The following is a 19172-nucleotide window of genomic DNA, read 5'->3' as shown; positions in this document are numbered from 1 at the left end:
GGACATCTTTTTGCAGAATATCTTTGGCTGCTTTGCAGTCGGTTCGTATAAAAAATTGTTGATTAAGAACATCACTTTGAAATTTAGAAACACAATGAACAATGGCTAATAATTTTTTTTTAACCATTGAATAATTCTTTTGGGTGGAATTCCAAGCTTTGGAAGTGTATCGAAGTAGTTGTTCTTGATTATCTATTTTTTGTTTAAGAATACCCCCTAAGCCTATATCTGAGGCATCACATTCTATGATTTTGAAAGCAGTGGGATGAGGAAGAGAAAGACAGTCAAAAGTCTTTACCTTTCGTTTGATTACTTGTACTGCTTGGGTATGAATATTGGTCCATGGTGGAGGATTCTTTTTGAGTCTATCATATAAAGGCTTGGAATCGATAGCAAGATTAGGATAGAAATCACTAACATAATTTAAACAACCTAGGAACCTTTGAAGTTCCTTTTTATCCAGTATTTGATCAGGGAATTTATCAGCAAATTGTATGGATCTATCAATAGGAATTATTGTGCCATGATGAGTCATATGGCCAAGAAATCTAATATTAGTTTGGAATAAAGTAATCTTTTCTGCTGAAACTACTAATCCAGCATTTTTGGCTGCTTGTATAAAGGTATTAATATGTTTAATATGTTGCTCTATGGAGCCAGAGAATATTAAAACATCATCTATATAGACTATCATGAATTGGTGATAAGCATTAAAAACATCATTCATTATTTTTTGAAATTCTGATGGAGCATTTTTTAATCCAAAAGGCATTACATTCCATTCATATTGGCCAAATGGTACATTGAATGTCGTCTTATATCTATCTTGTTCTTGGATTTGTATTTGCCAATATCCTGATTTCATATCAAATTTGAAAAAGATACAAGCTTGAGCGGTTCTATCTAATAAATCTTTCTTATTAGGAATAGGATATCTAATCCATCTTAAAGGTTTATAATTGATAACCAGTCTAGGAACTCCTCGTTCTTTCTCTGCATTTTTATTTACGTAAAAAGCTGCACAGCTCCAAGGTGAGGAGCTTGGTCGTATTAAATTTTTATTCTGAAGTTCAGTAATCTCTTTGCGACACATTTCTAATAGAATAGTATTCATTTGTATTGGTCTAGCTTTAGTAGGTATTTGTTTTTCATCAAATCCTTGTTCATAAGGAAGACTAATACTATGCTTTTTTCTTTCCCAAAAAGCATTAGGATGTTCGCTACAAATAGATGTTTCTATTTGTTGCTGTATTGTTTTAATTTTTTCTTCAATTAAAGGAGTATTGATTTGTTCTTCAATATATTTATATTTAATTTCTTGTTTAAGAGTACAAAGAAATTTTTCTTTATTATGTAATTGATCTTTCACATTATTGATTTCCTTTAACGTAGGTTTATGGATGAATTCAAAATGTATTGGTTCATTTTGATATTTTGACGATATTCCTGTTTGGTCTATTGATAAAGGATATAAAAGGGTAAGGAATGGTACTCCAAGTATCACTGCTTGGCTCAATCTTTTTACCATTATAAATGGTGTATTGATACATTGGTTATTATTACAAACAGAAGCATTGGATAATTTATAGTTGATAAACAACTTACTTCCATCTGCAGTATTAAGTATTTGGGTAGTTTTATCAAAATATTTAGAAAGGACTGAACCTTCGTTTATGCAATTAAGATCAGCTCCTGAATCTATTAGGGCTGAAGTTTCAAAACTATAGTCTTTTGCAACAATTATTTTGATTTGAACAAACCATTTTTGAATCATTATTTTGTCTATTAGGTTAACAGAGGGAAGTGGTATTACTTGTGTTTTGGCTTCTGGAACTTCTGAAGATTCTGGAATATCTGGTGAGAAGCCTGTCTCATATGTCATGAATTGATCAAAGTCTATTTTATCAGTATCTGAATTTGGTTGCGATAAGTTTTGTAATTCCAAAGTTCTAATTTTATTTTTTAATTGAGATACTTCTTTCTTAATTTCTTTGATTTCTTGTTTGAGGTCAGAAATTGAAGGTTCTTTTTGTTGAGAACTATGTTGTTGACTTACTCTTTTCATTATTGAGGCGAAATTATATTCTTCCGATTGTTTATTGATGGGAAGTGATTTTGCCTTATTTTTTGTTAATGAAATAAATTGAGTAATGACAGATCTCTTTTCGTTCGGATCAGAAATCTTATCAATAATGTCTAATATGAAATTATCTTCTTATGTGAATGTATGAACATTATGTGTAGGTATAGGACAACTACAATCATTATCTTGTATTGACATAGAAGAGTCTGTATCAGAAGTATTGGAAGAGTCAGATGACTCTGTCCATATCAAATCATCATCTTGGATTTGATCTATATGAGAATCAGTAGAAGTAGAAGATGAAGAATCATAATTGATTATATTATATAATTTTTCCTTTATTGCTTCTTCTAGATGTAATGACTCTATTTTCTTTTTTAATTTACATTGGTGTTTATAATGTCCTACTTTGCCACACTTATAGCATACAGGTAATTTTCTTTTCTTCTTAGTATTAGGAGAAATTTTATTGATTAATTTTCTTTTGAACTTTTTATATGAATCTTTATTTTTAGATTTATTTTTGTCTTTTTTGTATTTTTTCTTTTTTTTATATAATTTTTCTGGCATATTTTTTCTATCAAGGTAATATCCAAATTGTTCACAAAAGTCACCAAGCTCTTTTCTTTTAGTGATCTTTTGTTTATCTAATTGTCTTTTGAGCTTCATATCAGTGCATAAGGCTAAGCCTTCAGCACTTATTTCTGCGGAGAGTTCCCCTAGGGTATAAGCTGAATATATGATTATTCCATTATTTTTCTTTTGCAGTCTTTCTTTGACTTTTTCTGCAAAGAGATATGGTAATCCTGATATGAATTTTTCTTTCCAATGATCTAATTGACAATCTTCTCTTATTAATAATCTTGAGAAAAATATATCTTTATACCATTTGTAATGAGATAAGGTAGGACAGCGTAGGTTGGAGAGCAGGTCTTCTGCTCTTGCTGCTAGCAGTGCTGTTATTGGTTTCCAATTCTTTCCATAGGCTATTCTATTCAAATCAATAGGTGTAGTATCCATGAAAGCATTTTCTTGGTTTTCTATTGTATCTTCAATTTTTTGTTCTATTTCTTGGAGCATCATAGTGTCATGCTCTGGGATTTTCGCCTTTCCTTTATCTGAAGATTCAAGAAGGGGACTAGATATAACAGGTGTAATTGGTTTAGGAATACTGATTTGGGGAGAAGGTATTCCCTTTTTATCAAGTTGTGATAACTTTGCTATTAATTGATCCATCATGGATTTATTATTATCTCCGATATGAAATTTGTTTTTATTTAATTCTGGAGGAGGTTTAAACAAAACACCTTTAGGAATAGTAGTAGGAATAGTTGGGGTTTTTTCTGTAGAAACTAATCTTTCTATTCTTTCTGCTTGTTTTCCTAAAGATTGCATATATAGATTTGTATAATTATTTTGTTCTATTATATGAGGTATTAATTCCTGTTTCTTACCAAGTTCTTTAGGTAAGATTTTATATGGAGTAGCAATTATATCATACATTGATTGAGGTTGTGGTGGTTCATCCTTTGATGGGATGACTGCCTTGAGTATTATGCTTTTTGCAGGTGGATGTGTACTAGCAGTTGTAGTACCATCAGTACTTAGATAGGTTTTTTTTTCCAATGTTTGGAGTTTATCAAATGAAGCGATATGGAGTTTATGTTGATAATTGCTTATCAACCATTGAAAATATCCTTCTGTTTCTTTTTCTTTTTTAAGAAATTTATTATATTTTGCTTGTAATATTTCTCTTAATTGTAATGGTACTTTTGTATGATACCATTGTCTTATGTGTTTATTTTCTTCTGACATATAATCTTGTTTGATATAATTCTGATCAATCTTCTTCTTTTTTCTTTTTATTTTAGCTGCTAAATAAGCTGCTATATATTCATCTGAATATTGATCATCTATATTGTCTTCTATTTGGAGGGTTAATATTTGAAATTCCTCTAGGTTGGGTTCAGGAGCAGATACTGGAATATATGTGGATTCAGTATATGTGGGAAGAACAATATTATCAGGTGTTCTTCTTGTTCTTGAGAATTGAAATTCTGACTGAGGATTTGTATGGGAAATAGATTGAGAAGAATGTGGAAGTATAATAACATTAGAAGATGTTGAACAAGATTTTCTGTTAGGAATCATTTTATTTTTATTCCCTTTTCTATGAACCTCTTTGTCATCTTGTGATTGATTTGGAAATTTTATTTCTATATTTCCATCTGGGTAATTAATGATATTGAAGATCATATTCAAAACTGGAATATTCCCAAAGTACCAATTATTGACATTTACAATAAAGGATCATTCAAATTAAAGATGGGTTATGCCATCAAAACAGTAGAAGAAAGCTTATCTGTCACTCAGAACCAAGAAAACTTCCAACTACTATCGAAAAAAGTTATTGAAAAACATATAGACAATAAATACAAATATTTACACATTAGATTAATTCAAATAGCAGTGAAACCCTTAACCCGACTTGGGTTAAACACCTCTGTGCTTGTATGCCTAAGAGATACAAAACACTATAATTTCACAGATTCACTACTTGGCATGGTTGAATCCAGCCTTTGTAGTGGACCGATATATTTCAATTGTTTTCCAAATTTTTCAGTTTCTTTAACAGACCCACATATATTAGATATATTATCAATTAATTTAAAAACACATGGATTCCATATGATACATGGTTCCCAAAATTTGGCCATAGTATATAGAATATATTATAAGGTTATGAATACCTTATGTCCAAATATTATACGAATGGATCCAAAAGATCAAACCATATTATTCCAAACAAATATAGAAAAATCTCATACAATTGTTCCTAGAACAATTAAATGGTCAGATATTATATTACCACAATCTTGGGCATTACAACATACAAATCAGCCCCAAGAAGTACCAATAAATATATATATATCTATATATATATATATATATATATATATATATATATATATATATATATGCACTTCTAAGAAATATTTTTAAACTCTTGGCACTCGCTTCCCACTACCAGATCTAGTTAGATTTTTGCAGCGAACGTAAAACCACCGCATTTTATAATAAACAATTGTTTCATGCGGGCTAGACCGCATTTGTATAATATGCGGTTCAAATGTATAAAGCACCCATCTTAAAGATGAATGCAAATATGTGGTCCATCAAAAAAACAATTACATCAATCCAAATGTTTTCTTAATATAATTATTATTTCTAATTTTCAAAATTTATTTAATTTTTTATATTCATGATCTCCATGTTAAAGATTATATATTTTCTAAAAATTAGGATCAAATCATATTTAAAAAACATATTTATTGCCAAGCCCACATTTGTACATGTGCGGGCTTGGCCGCATGCTAACTGTGTCCTTTTATAATTCGATTGCTATCTGTTCGCCATTGGAGATCACAAATCGTGCCAACTTTTGGCCAAAAGTGGCGTAATCTTTGGCTGGCCATGCTTAGAACTGCACGACTCAAATGGCAACACGTAACCTTGGTTTGCAATAAGCTTTTGCTGAATCCTTCTCAAAAACTTTAAATGATCTTTTACGACAGTATTCTACTGTGTGTTCCTTATGACTGGGTGACTGCCAATCCAACTAGGTTAATCTCCATCGGCAGTCATTGGGAACAAACGGGGGATATCCCTGCAATCTACCATAGAACTTAACACGATTGGTCCCCAGTCCACTTCTAATGGATAGTTCAGGAAAATGAGCAACCATCCTTCAGCTTAAAAAAACTGTAGCATTAATGGATATATAGCAAATCATCTCCATGACATGAAAGTATAAAATGAAACCAAACCCACCCACCCCCTACCCCCCCTGCCCCTGGGGGGATGTGTGCGAGAGCGTTTGTTTGTGTGTGTCTGTGTTGTGCACATGCGTATCAAATAACCAATAAACAGCATAAATCTCAACCATTCAACAATATATACAAGAGATTAATGTTTCCAAACAGCCCAACTAAAATTGTATAGAGAAAACACCATATGATCCTAAACCTGAGAGACCAACCTTTTCACAATGTCACATAGATGGCATGAAAACCAGACATAGCCAAAACTCCTCAACGGCTTTCATCACTTACTCTTCATTGGCAGGGAGAAAGAAATCAAACCTCACGTCAACCGAGCCTGACTTCTCTCCCGTATCCTTGAACTCGATATTGCTTATTCCCCTGTAACTGTCCCCAGAATCTTGATATTCTGGTTTTACCCTCCTGACTGGAACAGTAACCGAATAAACTGTCCCTAAATCCGGGTCAGTAGAAACACTCAATTGAACCTTGTCTTGAGATTCTATCTCTACAAAGTTAGACAGTGCCCCAACAATGTTGCTAACTATCTTACGCTTTGCTTCATCACTCACTGCACATCGATCGGAGAATAGGATCATCTTTAGCCTTTGCTTTGCAATCTTAGCATTGGTGCTCTTCTTCACGATGGTTGGAAATAATATTTTCCAAGCCAAGCTGAGGCGCTCGAAGAAGCTCATCTTCACTGCATCAAGAAGGAGGCCCTCGGCCTCTTGGCTAGTGGTTGAGCTTGAGAGGTTGTCTCCAAGGCTGAAACTTTGGTGAGAAATTTGTTGGGGATGGTGGCTTTCCACCGCAACGCAGGGCCATTTGGGAATGTGTCCGAAAGTATGCATTCCTCTTATAGGGTTACCGGGAAAACCAACCTGGGAGAAGTGACAAATGTGGGGAGAGAGAGAGAGAAAGAGAGAGAGAGAGAGAGAGAGAGAGAGAGAGAGAGAGAGAGAGAGAGAGAGAGAGGGGGAGGGTGCAGTCAATCATGTCAAAGATTTAGGGTATGGGAAACATTTAGAAGGCCAGAGTGGTAGATGAATAAAGATGAGGGGAGTAACAAATGCTTTAACCTAATGCAATTGTAATCATTTTGTCATGGCTGCACATTCACATAAACAACGATAATGCAAGCTACACTTCAAAAATTGTTTTTTTTTTTTTTTCAAAATCTCACTTCAAATTTTTATTTAATTTACAAAAAGCAACTGAAATAGAAAAACCAAGTCACGACTGCCACAATCCTTAGGCATGTTAAAGTTTGCATTCATGTCTTCATTTCTCCAAAGGTCTATTCTTTTGCATTTATGTTATAACTGTATCATTACTCATCGGCACAAGCAGAGCAAGAACACTTCTTCCTATGTTGCAGGTTCTTTGCATATTAATCAAGCATAAACACTTCAACATTAGAAACTCTCATCACATTTTTAATTCGCTATGCCAGGCGAGTATAGTTGCATGGGTTGGAGGTGGAAGCTCCAGGATTGGGAAAGGGGAAGCTGCAGAGCCGATAAAATCAACATCTGTATTGCCTTTACATATGTAACATATGTAAATACATATAATGCACACAATTGTATTTGTAAGTAACATACCCACATACTCAACTTCTGTTCTTCTTAATACCTATCAAAAGCAGAAAATGGTCTCTTCTTAATTTGGTTTTCCTCAAACCACCCCAGACGTCATGATGTAATTGTACTAACACCAGAGCAAATACCTCACTGGAATTAGAGTATGACTGCTTGAGGTTTATGAAAGAGAATAATGATTGACATTTGAACTTGCAAACAAACCAGTCTCCATATTAGCCTCCTTGTGCCTAATTAGAGAAGGGACACAACTAATGCAGAAGTAGACACCTTCCGTATAGAGGGTGAGGGTAGAGGCTCCATGCATATTATGACACCTCCTCACTAGTTTCAGTTTTCTACGGATACAGCTTTCAACTTGGGTCACACTTGCTGATACCGCTTATCTTCTGCCACTGATCAACTAATGTTGACTACACGTGATCCTACTATATCTCATCTTTCCTCGTGTTTCTTTTTTCGAGAATGACCATGTCTATACTTAAAAAACCACCAAAAATAATAGCAACAAAGGAACACAAACTCATAACCCCCCTTTAAACAGAAATCATGATCACCAAGGAAACTCAGAAGTTTGGGAGCCATCACCACATTCACTCAGGACCTCGATAAAACCCCAAGACTAGAAACATGCTCCCACAAAAACACACAATATATCAGAAACTGCTCTTCGACTTGCTCTTCACATAGAGAAGAACATGAAAATTAAAATAGTGTGAGCCCTCTTTTTGTAAATAGTTCCCATTGAAAATATTATTCATGGTGGCAAACCAACAAAAAAGCAGTCATTTTAGGAGGGACTAAAGCATACCACGAAAAAGGAATGTGGGGTAAATTGGTTGCTATCTCCAAAGAAACTTCAATAGACAAATCTGATCGGGCACATCCTAGTAATCCAGATACCTATCATATCTATTTTGTAAGGGACATAAACTCTTCCCCAATATCACTTTCCCCACTAGTAAAAAAACACCAACAATCCAACCCTTCATCTGATAAACTGTCTTTATTACTGTTGAAGCCAAACACCAGGGTGTTAAAACTACTATTTGTTACTTATTATCCGATCGACACGTTCACAGCCTTACGAGGCTCCTAAAAACTAAATCTTCCCCCATCCCGAACCTTTATCAAACATCCCCATAAGATGATACTTGCACAGATAGGTATGCACATCCACCAGTAAATCATGATACAAGCATGAGCTCTGCTATAAAATAAAAAAGAAATTTTCAAACTATAACATCCAGCCATTTAAAAACTACTCTAAGAGAGACATAGGTGGCATCTTCCTAGTTGAGGAAAACAATCATGTGTCACAACATTATTTGCTACATGATATAGTGTTCCTAATTCCAACACTCAAGAACCAAATCATGCTAAGCTATGTTACATGGATTCTTTTGGTTAGGTGCCATACCTGTGTCCAACACATACCAAAACACATACTGGCATAAACTCTTCTGGATTCTTCATTTTTAGTAACCATTGATTACATCATTTTAGACATTTGATATTCTTTTTTGTTTTGAGTAGACACATGTGAACTTTGAAAAAATATATGGAACCTTGGAAATATCAAAGGATTCAGCCAGTTAAGGTATAAGTGATCATTCCTTCTACTCATCGTGAATTGAAATAATAGCAAAATGTTGTTGGATTTGGCTGGTTCTTCATAATATTGCTGTGTTACAGAATCCTCTTCTCCATGGTACAAGACACTGACACATTGACACCTGTGCCATGCCCATGCGACACAGATGACAAGTGACAGACAAATACAATTGAACGTTAAACGTTATAGGGAGAAGGGGATGAAAAACAACACCATAGCATGATTAAACTACCCAAAGAACACATGATAGAAATAGTGCAGTGTTTCTAAATGCCTGTTATGATGGAGATGAAAATTTTTATCGACATTGTACACTACTAGCCTGGGTATCAAGCTATATTGAGGCAACTGTTGTGGTAAACTAAGACAAACCCATTTAGATTCGATAAAGAGTCACAATACTGCATTTCCATCTCCAATCTTTGTCAACTAGAATATCAAAATAAAAACTAAAAGCTTGCATTAGCAAAATTCTAATTTTATGTACATCCATATCTTCCCTTCAATGAATGGATGCTAAATTCTCAAATTAAAATAGAATAAAAAAAAACTTGATTGTAGAACAACCAATACACGCATCTCACACAATTTAAAAAAAAAAAAAAAAACTTGACATATTAATCGAGAAAAGATGAAATTTGAGCAATGAATAGTGAAATTGATGATATCAACCATAGCATTACCCACAATTCTTTGTGCAAACGCCAAAAACCAAAGTCATAAACAGGAACTGTGGAACCAAAAAAACAATTCGGAGCATATATTTTGATCTTCTGGAGCGTGCAGGAAAACCTCAAAAAAATGCACGTTCCAGGCACTCTATAGTATTCTCAATTTTCAAGGTAAAGCACTCTATAGTATTCTCAATTTTCAAGGTAAAGCACGCTATAGTATTCTCAATTTTCAAGGTATGGAGAGAGAGCTCCAGTATTGAAAGGTATAAATCAATTTTCAAAGTATAGAGAGAGAACTCCAGTATTGAAAGGTATCAATGGAGGGGAAGGGGAGATAGAGAAAACAAAAAAAAACATCAGATTTAAAGGGTTGAGAAGAGAAAGGATTTCAAAAATGAATCTGAAAGCAAAAACCCAATTTCAGTTTCATAGGAACATAAAGAAATAGATGGAGATTCAGTTTCATAGGAGCAGAGAGAATGATGGAGATAGAAATAAAGCGAGAGACACGTACCCCAGAAACATTCAGAGGTATCCATGCAGAAGATGGGGCATTGGTAACTGATGCAAAATCTAGAGAGAGAGAGAGAGAGAGACTGACCTTGGTAGAGTAGGACGGAATGAAGATCGAAGGGTGAGAAAAGAGAGTCGAAGGAGAGAGACTTGGCCTCTTGTTGGAGAGGGCACTGAAACTAGCCGATGATGAAATCATGGTGATGGTGTTTTCAAAGTAGGTGGACGGAACGATCGCCATCGCTAAGATTATGGCTTCTGCTCTCTCAGTCTCAGTTCCTCAACGGCTCCATGGCCTCTGGTCTTACTTGAGGAGTTTTATATCTTCAGATGGGAAATGAGAGTCGGGTTTGGGTCTCTTTCAGGGAAAATGATAATTTGGGTTTCTCTCTCTAGAAAATAATAAAATCTGGGTTTCTCTCTCTAGAAAATGATATTTCCGTCCCTCTTTGGGTTTCTTGTTTGGGTTCTATACGTGATCTTTGTATACGGTGTTCACCTCAAAACTAAGCGGAAAATGCAATTATGGTGCTGCAAGTGCAAAGCTTTGAGACCATACGAAAATCCGACAATTATGAAAATTAAAGTTTCAAAAATGATCACCATCTAGCATATTTATAAACACTCGAAAATATTAAAAATAAATAGTATAAATAATGTATTAAAAGATGAACTATTTTTTAAGATTAAAAGCTTTTCTTTTTTTTTCTGTATGAATGTCGAGGTGGAGTTGGAGATGATCAATTTAAAATTTTTTAATATAATAATAAAAAAATTTAATAGATTTTTTAGGTTCACTTTACTTGTACGATACAAATTGACACTTTATATAAAATCTTTCCCTCTAGAGAATGATAATTTGGATTTCTCTATGGAAAATGATATTTTCGTCTTTCTTTCTCTCTCTCTCTCGCATTCTCTCTCTAGGAAATGATACCTGGGTATCTCTTTACCTGGCGTCTCTGTCCTCTGTGGTGTCTCGTCCCTCTCACTCTCTCTCGGGGAAAGAAATTTTTGTTTTTTTAAAATAGAGCTAATACTTAGTTATTGGATTTTTATGAAAAAATTCTTACAAGATGTAGTTTTCAAGGACTTTTTAAAATTGAAAAAAATATATATATAAGATTGCAACACTAATAGGTAAAATTAAGATGCACCTCAAAAATTCATTCGCAATGGCTATTTTGATGTTTGAAAAATTCTCTAATTGATAATCTTGACATCAAGATATATAAATATGAAAAACATTGAATATTATAAATAATATATCTTGCAACATATTATCTTGACCGTCTTTTTTCAATTTTTTTTATTTGTTTATAGATTTACTTGATTTGACCTTTTTTTAGTTTGAATTTTCATAATTAATGACGAAAATAGATTCGCATACCATCTTAATAATTTTTTACACCAAAATTACATCTTATGATAAAATTTGGAGATGTGTTTTTTATTTATTGTTTAAGGTTGCAACCTTATACACTCTTTAAAATTTTATTTTTGGCTTTGGCTCTTCTACTTTCTGTTGAAGGATAAATTGATTGTTTCACCCCTCTCCTTTAGAGACAAAATCTAAGGTCTTTTTTTTCTCAGTAATTTTTATGAGGTATGAACTTTCAACAATCAAAGTATCCACCTTTAAATATTGCTAGAAGATGCAATTTGGATGCCACAAATAATTACGATGGTTTAAGAATTTATTTTCACATCTCACCACCGTTATCATTATCATTATCTGAGTCTTATTCTAACTATTTAGAGTCAGTTATATTAATCTTGTTTGGTCATTTTACTCTATCAAGAGCCATACCGTCAATAAAACCACATGTTACCATATCTTCTCTCACTAATTTCATCGGCCTTTTTGGGTTTCTCCTTGTCCCTTTTAGAACCTTCCACTAAAACTAAATTGCATATCTTAACTAATGTTGTATTAGGTTTACCTTAAATCTATTTTTTCTCATTTTATCACCTATTGAAACCACATCCAAATTTCCTTAAATATATTCGTTTTGGATTTTATCCTTTCTTCTGTTATCGCTCTCTGTAAAGTATGGCTAGTCTTATAACAACGTATAAAACTTTTGATTCAGTTTCATTGGTATGAGGTGATCATATAAAATTCCAGTTATATATATCTACTTCATATACCAACCATAATTCTATGTGTGATATCGTCCTCAATCTCTTTATTCTCCTGGATTATTGACCCAAGACATCAAAAATAACCTATTTTAGGGTTTTTTTGGCCACTAATATAAGTTACTTTCTTGTTTCTATTCTTATTATAAGTAAACTTGTATTCTATATATTTTCACATCTAATTGTAACGTTTAATGCTCCAAAAATTGGGTAGAACAAACATATTTATAATAGGAAAAATTATAAAAAAACACCCTAAAATGAAATATCTATGAAACTTACCCCCACCCCTATCTTTCTCACACTTTTCCCCCCCAAACTACATTTTCTCGCAAATCCCCCCAACCCAAAGTAACATGAAATAGAACTAAAGTACCCTCGTTTCTTTTCACACAGCCTTCTCTCTCCTGTTTCCCACAGTAAAGATGCACTTCGGCAATCCCAATGTACGCTTCAGCAGTACTTTTTCTGACCCACAACGCTCTGGCAATGGAGGACTACGCTCCGACAGTCTGAATGCGTGCTCCGGCAGTCACAATGTACTCCGGCAGTGCTTTGTGTGACCCACTGTGCTCCGGCAGTGAAAATACGCACTCTGGCAGTTCTCTCCTGTAATGAAGTCTTTAGAGCCACAACGCTCCTGCAATGTAGCACCACACTCCGACATTGCTTCTTGACATTCCACTCCAACAGTAGTATACTGCGCTCCGGCACTACTCTACTTGGGATCCGCGAATTGATTTGGTTTGTACGGGAAGGGCATTTTTGTCCAAAAAATAAGAACTTTTTACCTTGGGGGTTTTTTGTGTGGAAAGGTTGTTTGGAGAAAAAAAATGTGAGAAAAGATTGGAGTGGGGTAAGTTGCATAGATAGTTCATTTTAGAGTGTTTTTTTTTAATTTTTCCTTTATAATACTAATTTTTTTAAGCAAATGGACGGACAAGATGCACTATTTTTACAACTAGAAATCTTTTTTTTTTTTTTTTTTTCAAATAGATACATTTCAAGGTTTAGATGATCAATTTGTAGGATTTTTCAACATCGAAATAACAATTTCATAAAGTTTTTTCAGGTGCACCATATTTAGATGGACACCTTATATAAATGTTCCGAAAAAGGGAAAAAAAGAATGGTTGAGACCTTGTATAAACTTTTCCTTGTATAATACATTCGTTTTTTCCTGCGCCTCCCCCTTCCTTCCACAATCTCTACCTAAAAACCCAATTTTTAAGTTTTTTCTTTCTCTCCCATTCTCTCGCTAACACTATAACTCGTTATTCATTCCTCTTACATCCTCTCTAAACACCAAATCCACTTTCGCATTCTCCCTTAGAACCCAACCCCTTTCTTGATACCCTCCCATTTTCTCTCTAAAACTAAATTCAAATAAGAAAAATAGAAAAAATTTAGAATGCATTTAGTATGTGTGTAAAAATATTTTCATATGAAAGAATTCCCTGTGGAATTAGAGTTGAGACTTTTTTAATATCAATTGGATGTCAATTGGTACGAAGAAATACACTTGGGACTATTGATAAAAAAAACTACACCGAATCATAAAGAGAAGTTCTTGCATATGAAAATATTTTCACAAGAATATTTTCACATAGACCAAACATCGCTAAAGAAGAGAATCAAAGAAGGGAGATAATTCGCATTCACATTTTTAGGATTTCAAAATGTATGATATAATTTTTTCTTCTTCACTTGCTCCTCTCTCTTCTTCTTTCATAGTTTTGGTTTTAAAGAAAGAAAATAAGAGGACGCAAAAAATGTGCAATATTTTTAAAGAGAATGTGAGAAAAGGGGATAATTAGCTGGCCTTTAGAGGGAGGATGTGTGGGAAGAAAACAATGAGTTGGATTTTTAGAGATAGAAAATAGAGAGGAAGAAAGAATGTGTTGGGTTTTTGAAAGAGATAATATGAGCGGAACAAAGAAACCGTTAGAAAAAAGATAGATGAGATAAATAAATTTTTAATATTTTTTTAAAATCGGGGCAAATTGGTCCATTAGCCTCTTTATAAAAGTAGAGAGATAAAGTCCTGGTATTTTTTATTTATTTTTTAAATGTTTCGTAAATTTTTATTGAAATAATGAAAAAGTAAACACTGGCATAAAATAAAAAGAAAAGAAAAAGAAAGATGTGAATAAAAAAAAAGGAAGCAGAGAAGGATAGAGAGAGAGAGAAAAAGAGAGTGAAAAAAAAGGGCTACAAGACCTCTCTAAGAGGGGTAGTAATAGTAAAACATAGTTGCCAATTTGGCTATTTGACTAACGGTATGGTTTGTATAGAACCGCCTAGGCTCTAAACAATCAAATTGGAGCTTACTTTCAAATAGTATCAAGAAATATAGTTTTAATATTGAAAATCTTTTTGATAGCCTTAAAATATATTTTCATCTTTATTCATAAAGTTTAAAGCTACAAAAATACTGTAGATTGAGAGATCAATGAAAACTCGAAAATTTTGAAAATTGACTATCCAAAAGTACGTTATAAAATATACTATTTCCAAATCTTGAAATCCATTTTTTTCTCATGTCCATACATCTTGATGTGGAGATAATGAATTTGAGGATATTTGGGCATCAAACAACCTCTTCTAGTGAAAACTTTTGAGGTAGGCTCGAATTTGATTGTTTAGAGACTCTTCTAGTAAAACTCAAGGTCTTTGCGACATAAAATAACATTAGCTAAATTCCCTTCAATAATCGGGCTCATATGACCGGGGTCTAGTTTGGAGTCCTAGTTCCGGTCATGGAGCTAGGCTTTTAAATAAGGCTTCAAATTTTTAGTTGTTTGCTTGTAATGAGCTTTTCAAAATTGTAAAGCCTACTCGGTAATCTTTGATGTCGCGCACATAGTCGGTTCTTGCTTAGACTCAAGCAAGTTGGCCTAGGTGCCTTTTTTTATGTTTTCAGGAGAAAAAGGAAAATGAATTTTTTTTTTTTATGAAAAAATTTAATGTTTTTTAACAACTTTTAATCCATATCCAAGCTCCATTGATGGTTTGAACCCAAATCCACCCATGTTAGCCCCGGCAAATCAATTTTTTTATTATTAAATTGCATTTGGGCAAGATTTTTTCAAAAAATCAACCAATTTTTTAGCCCCAAAGCCCAACCTGCTTTTTTACAATCTCTCTTATTTCGTAACCAAATCATCTTAGAATTGATTTAAAATGTTGGCATAGGATTCTCCCAATAGATTTCCATAAAAATTTATTGGATCTAAATTTGGAATACAAGAGTTTGAGAGTTCAAATTTTTGCGGTTTATTTAATCCAAAACTATATATTTTTTAATTTCTCTCTCATTTTTATCCAATGTATTCAAATGTGTCCTAAAATATTTCTATCACCATGATCCCAAAGGAAAATGGTTTTATAGGGCTGCAGCCCTATCAAAATAAGTAAAGCATCACCTTAGAACTAATCGAAAATTGCAGAACTAATCGAAAATTGCAATTTAAGTGCTGGAAAACTTTTAAATCGACCATCTCAGCTGGAATACTATGTTTGTAAAAAGAAATTAAGATTCCAAATTCTAAAAATAATGTCTATTGTAACAAATTATCTAGACCATCCATTTCGAACTAAAAATAAGTGTTCACAAATCTACACTATTTTTTAAGTTTCACAATTTACTGTCGATGGAGCAAATTGATTTTAGAGCCATCATGAAGATTTTCAATGCCAAAATTACTCTCTATATGAGGATTTGAGGTGAGGTTTTATTTTGTTTTCATAAAGCCTAAGCCTTATATAAACTTATCTAAAAATTTCCTAACAAATTGATTTTAGAGCCATCATGAAGATTTTCAATGCCAAAATTACTCTCTATATGAGGATTTGAGGTGAGGTTTTATTTTGTTTTCATAAAGCCTAGGCCTTATATAAACTTATCTAAAAATGCCCTAACAATTGTTTTAAACAAGGTTTAAAAAAAAACCGAGTCGAGAACCGCCCGTGTCTAGAGAGAACTGAGCGGTTTTAAACGACAAGCGGACACATGTGACAAAATCGCGTGCCACATACCACGTGTGAAGTTGCCCCATATTTCCATGTGTATACCTTACTTCATATTACATAGGTATTTATAAAGCAAAGTTGAATACCCATCTTTCGTTGTGTGATAAATCCCAAGCACATTAAAATGAAAAAAGAATGTAAATATATTCTATTAATCAGCAACTAATAATCATATCCAGTGAGACGGTGTGATGGTTATGATTTCTGTTTTTGCCTTTGTTGTCCCAAGGTCGAATCCCCTTCTTGTTGTATATTTTGTAGTTTTTGTTGTATATATGTTGTACAGTAGTTTTTGTTATATATAGTGGTATAAATCTTTTTGTAAATAATATAAAAGGCATAAAAAAATGAAAAAAAAAGTTAATTTTTTGTATAGCATTTAATTTTTGTTGTATATAGTGGTATAATTATTTTTTGTAAATAATATGAAAGGCATAAAAAAATAAAAAATAAAAAAATTATTGTATTTGAAATCTCCCTCTTTCTACTAATAATCTCTTTCACTAAATTTATTATAGAAACCTAAAAAATTAAATTTTTGAAAAATTGAAGTGTTATTCCAAAATTTGTACGCATTTTATTAATTTTTACATTGATAACCAAATCTTTTATTTTATTTATTAATTTTTACATTATAAATCATGTAATATACTATTTTTCTTATAGTTGTCAATAATACATTTTAAATTAGATAATATTATAAAATATTTTTAATTTGTTATTATTTGTCTAATCAAACAATTATAAAATATAAACTAATAATTATAATTTCAGTATATAATATTATGATTAGTTAAGTTGTAATAATTTTGGATTATAGTTAGTGTGGCTGTAATAATTTGGGTTTTTTTAGCGGATTAGGGTTTTTCGCCTAAACGAGATTTTAATGGCCATTCTTTCATTGATTTAGTATACTCTTTATTATAGTCCATGTATAATTATATATTTCATCCATGATAATTCTGTGATTTTTCTTTTATGTGATGCAAATTTAATACATAAGTTTATATAGGGAAAGAGCATTTTAATATTCACAAATTGATGAAAAAAATGAAAGTTAATAATGTAGTACTCTTCTTTCTTATTGGATTCCTAAAAAACAACATTTATAATGAATTTTAATAATTTTTTCGGATTTTTTTGAAGCTTTAATCCAACCTATTCGGCTGATTTCCGATCCGAATCGTCGATTCGCCGATCCGGATCTATTTTTGAGTTGCCTGGGTCACCGATCCGCTTTTTAAACCATTGATCCAACCCAATGGTTTAAAAAGCGGATCGATGACCAGGATCAGGCACTTCAAAAATCGAGCCGGATCAGCGAATCGGCGATCCGGATCGGAAATTGCCTGAATAGATCAGATTAAAGCTTAAAAAAATCCGAAAAAATTATCAAAATTCGTTATAAATATTATTTTTTAGAAATCCAATAAAAAATGAGGGTACTACATTATTAACTTTCATTTTTTTCATCAATTTGTGAATATTGAGATGCTCTTGTATAAACTTAAGTACTAAATTTGCATCACATAAAAGAAAAATCATAGAATTGTCATGGATAAAATATATAATTATACATGGACTATAATAAAGAGTAAAGAACGACCATTAAAATATCGTTTTGGCAAAAAACCCTAATCCGCTAAAAAACCCCAAATTATTACAGCCTAACTAACTATAATCCAAAATCATTACAACCTAATTAATTATAATATTATATACTGAAATTATAATTATTAGTTTAGATTTTATAATTATTTTATTAGACAAATAATAACAAATTAAAAAAATTTATAAAATTATCTAATTAAAATGTATTATTGACAACTGTAAGAAAAATAGTACATTACATGATTTATAATGTAAAATTTAATAAATAAAATAAAAGATTTGGTTATCAATGTAAAAATTAATAAAATACGTATAAATTTTGAAAATAACACTTCAATTTTTCAAAAATTTATTTTTTTAGGTTTCTATAATAAATTTAGTGAAAGAGATTGTTAGTAGAAAGATGGAGATATCAAATAGAATAAACTTTTTATTTTTTATATTTTTATACCTTTCATATTATTTACAAAAATAATTATACCACTATATATAACAAAAATTAAGTACCATACAAAAAATTAACTTTTTTAATTTCCATTTTTTATGCTTTTTATATTATTTACAAAAATATTTATACTACTATATACAACAAAAACTACTATACAACTAAATAACTTTTTTATTTTTCATTTTTTTATACAACAAAAACTACATAAATTGTTGATTAATAAAATATATTTACATTTGGTTTTTGTTTAATGATGTTTGGGAATTATCCTACATCGAAAGATGGGTATTCAACTTTGGTATATAAATACCTATGTACTATGAACTAAGGCACTCGCGCGGAAACATTGGGGCAACCTCACACGTGATTTTGTCGCACATGTCCGTGTGCACGTGTCCGCTTGTTGCACGTGTCAGAATGGTTATGTGGCGATTCCGAGTTTCTCGATCCGGATCGCCAATTCGTCGATCAAGATCGATTTTTGAGGTGCCCAATCCGAATCACCGATCCCCTTTTTAAACCATTGGTTTTTAACTTTTAGTCAAAGCAAAAAATCTTAAATTTAAATTTTATTTTTTCTACATTTTGTTCAGGTCTTACATTCTAATTTTTTTATTTCGATTTTGTTT

At 32.2% G+C, this 19172-nt stretch overlaps 1 protein-coding gene across 1 annotated transcript; it reads right to left on the bottom strand.

Annotated features, from left to right (window-relative positions):
• Nucleotides 1–6017: 6017 nt before the first annotated feature.
• MINE1 (homolog of bacterial MinE 1) lies at nt 6018–10603 on the bottom strand. Its single transcript, XM_006844793.4, has 2 exons — nt 10399–10603; nt 6018–6788 (listed from the first exon to the last, which is right to left on the bottom strand). The coding sequence occupies exons 1-2, from the start codon at nt 10549–10551 to the stop codon at nt 6192–6194; spliced, it is 750 nt and encodes a 249-aa protein (XP_006844856.2). The 5' UTR covers nt 10552–10603; the 3' UTR covers nt 6018–6191.
• Nucleotides 10604–19172: the final 8569 nt, after the last annotated feature.

Source organism: Amborella trichopoda, chromosome 10 (assembly GCF_054954075.1).
Source record: "Amborella trichopoda isolate Santa Cruz 75 chromosome 10, AtrichopodaSantaCruz75HAP2 v2.0, whole genome shotgun sequence".
Taxonomy (NCBI): domain Eukaryota; kingdom Viridiplantae; phylum Streptophyta; class Magnoliopsida; order Amborellales; family Amborellaceae; genus Amborella; species Amborella trichopoda.
Note: the sequence above shows the minus strand (reverse complement) of the source record. Positions and strands in the feature narration are given on the sequence as shown.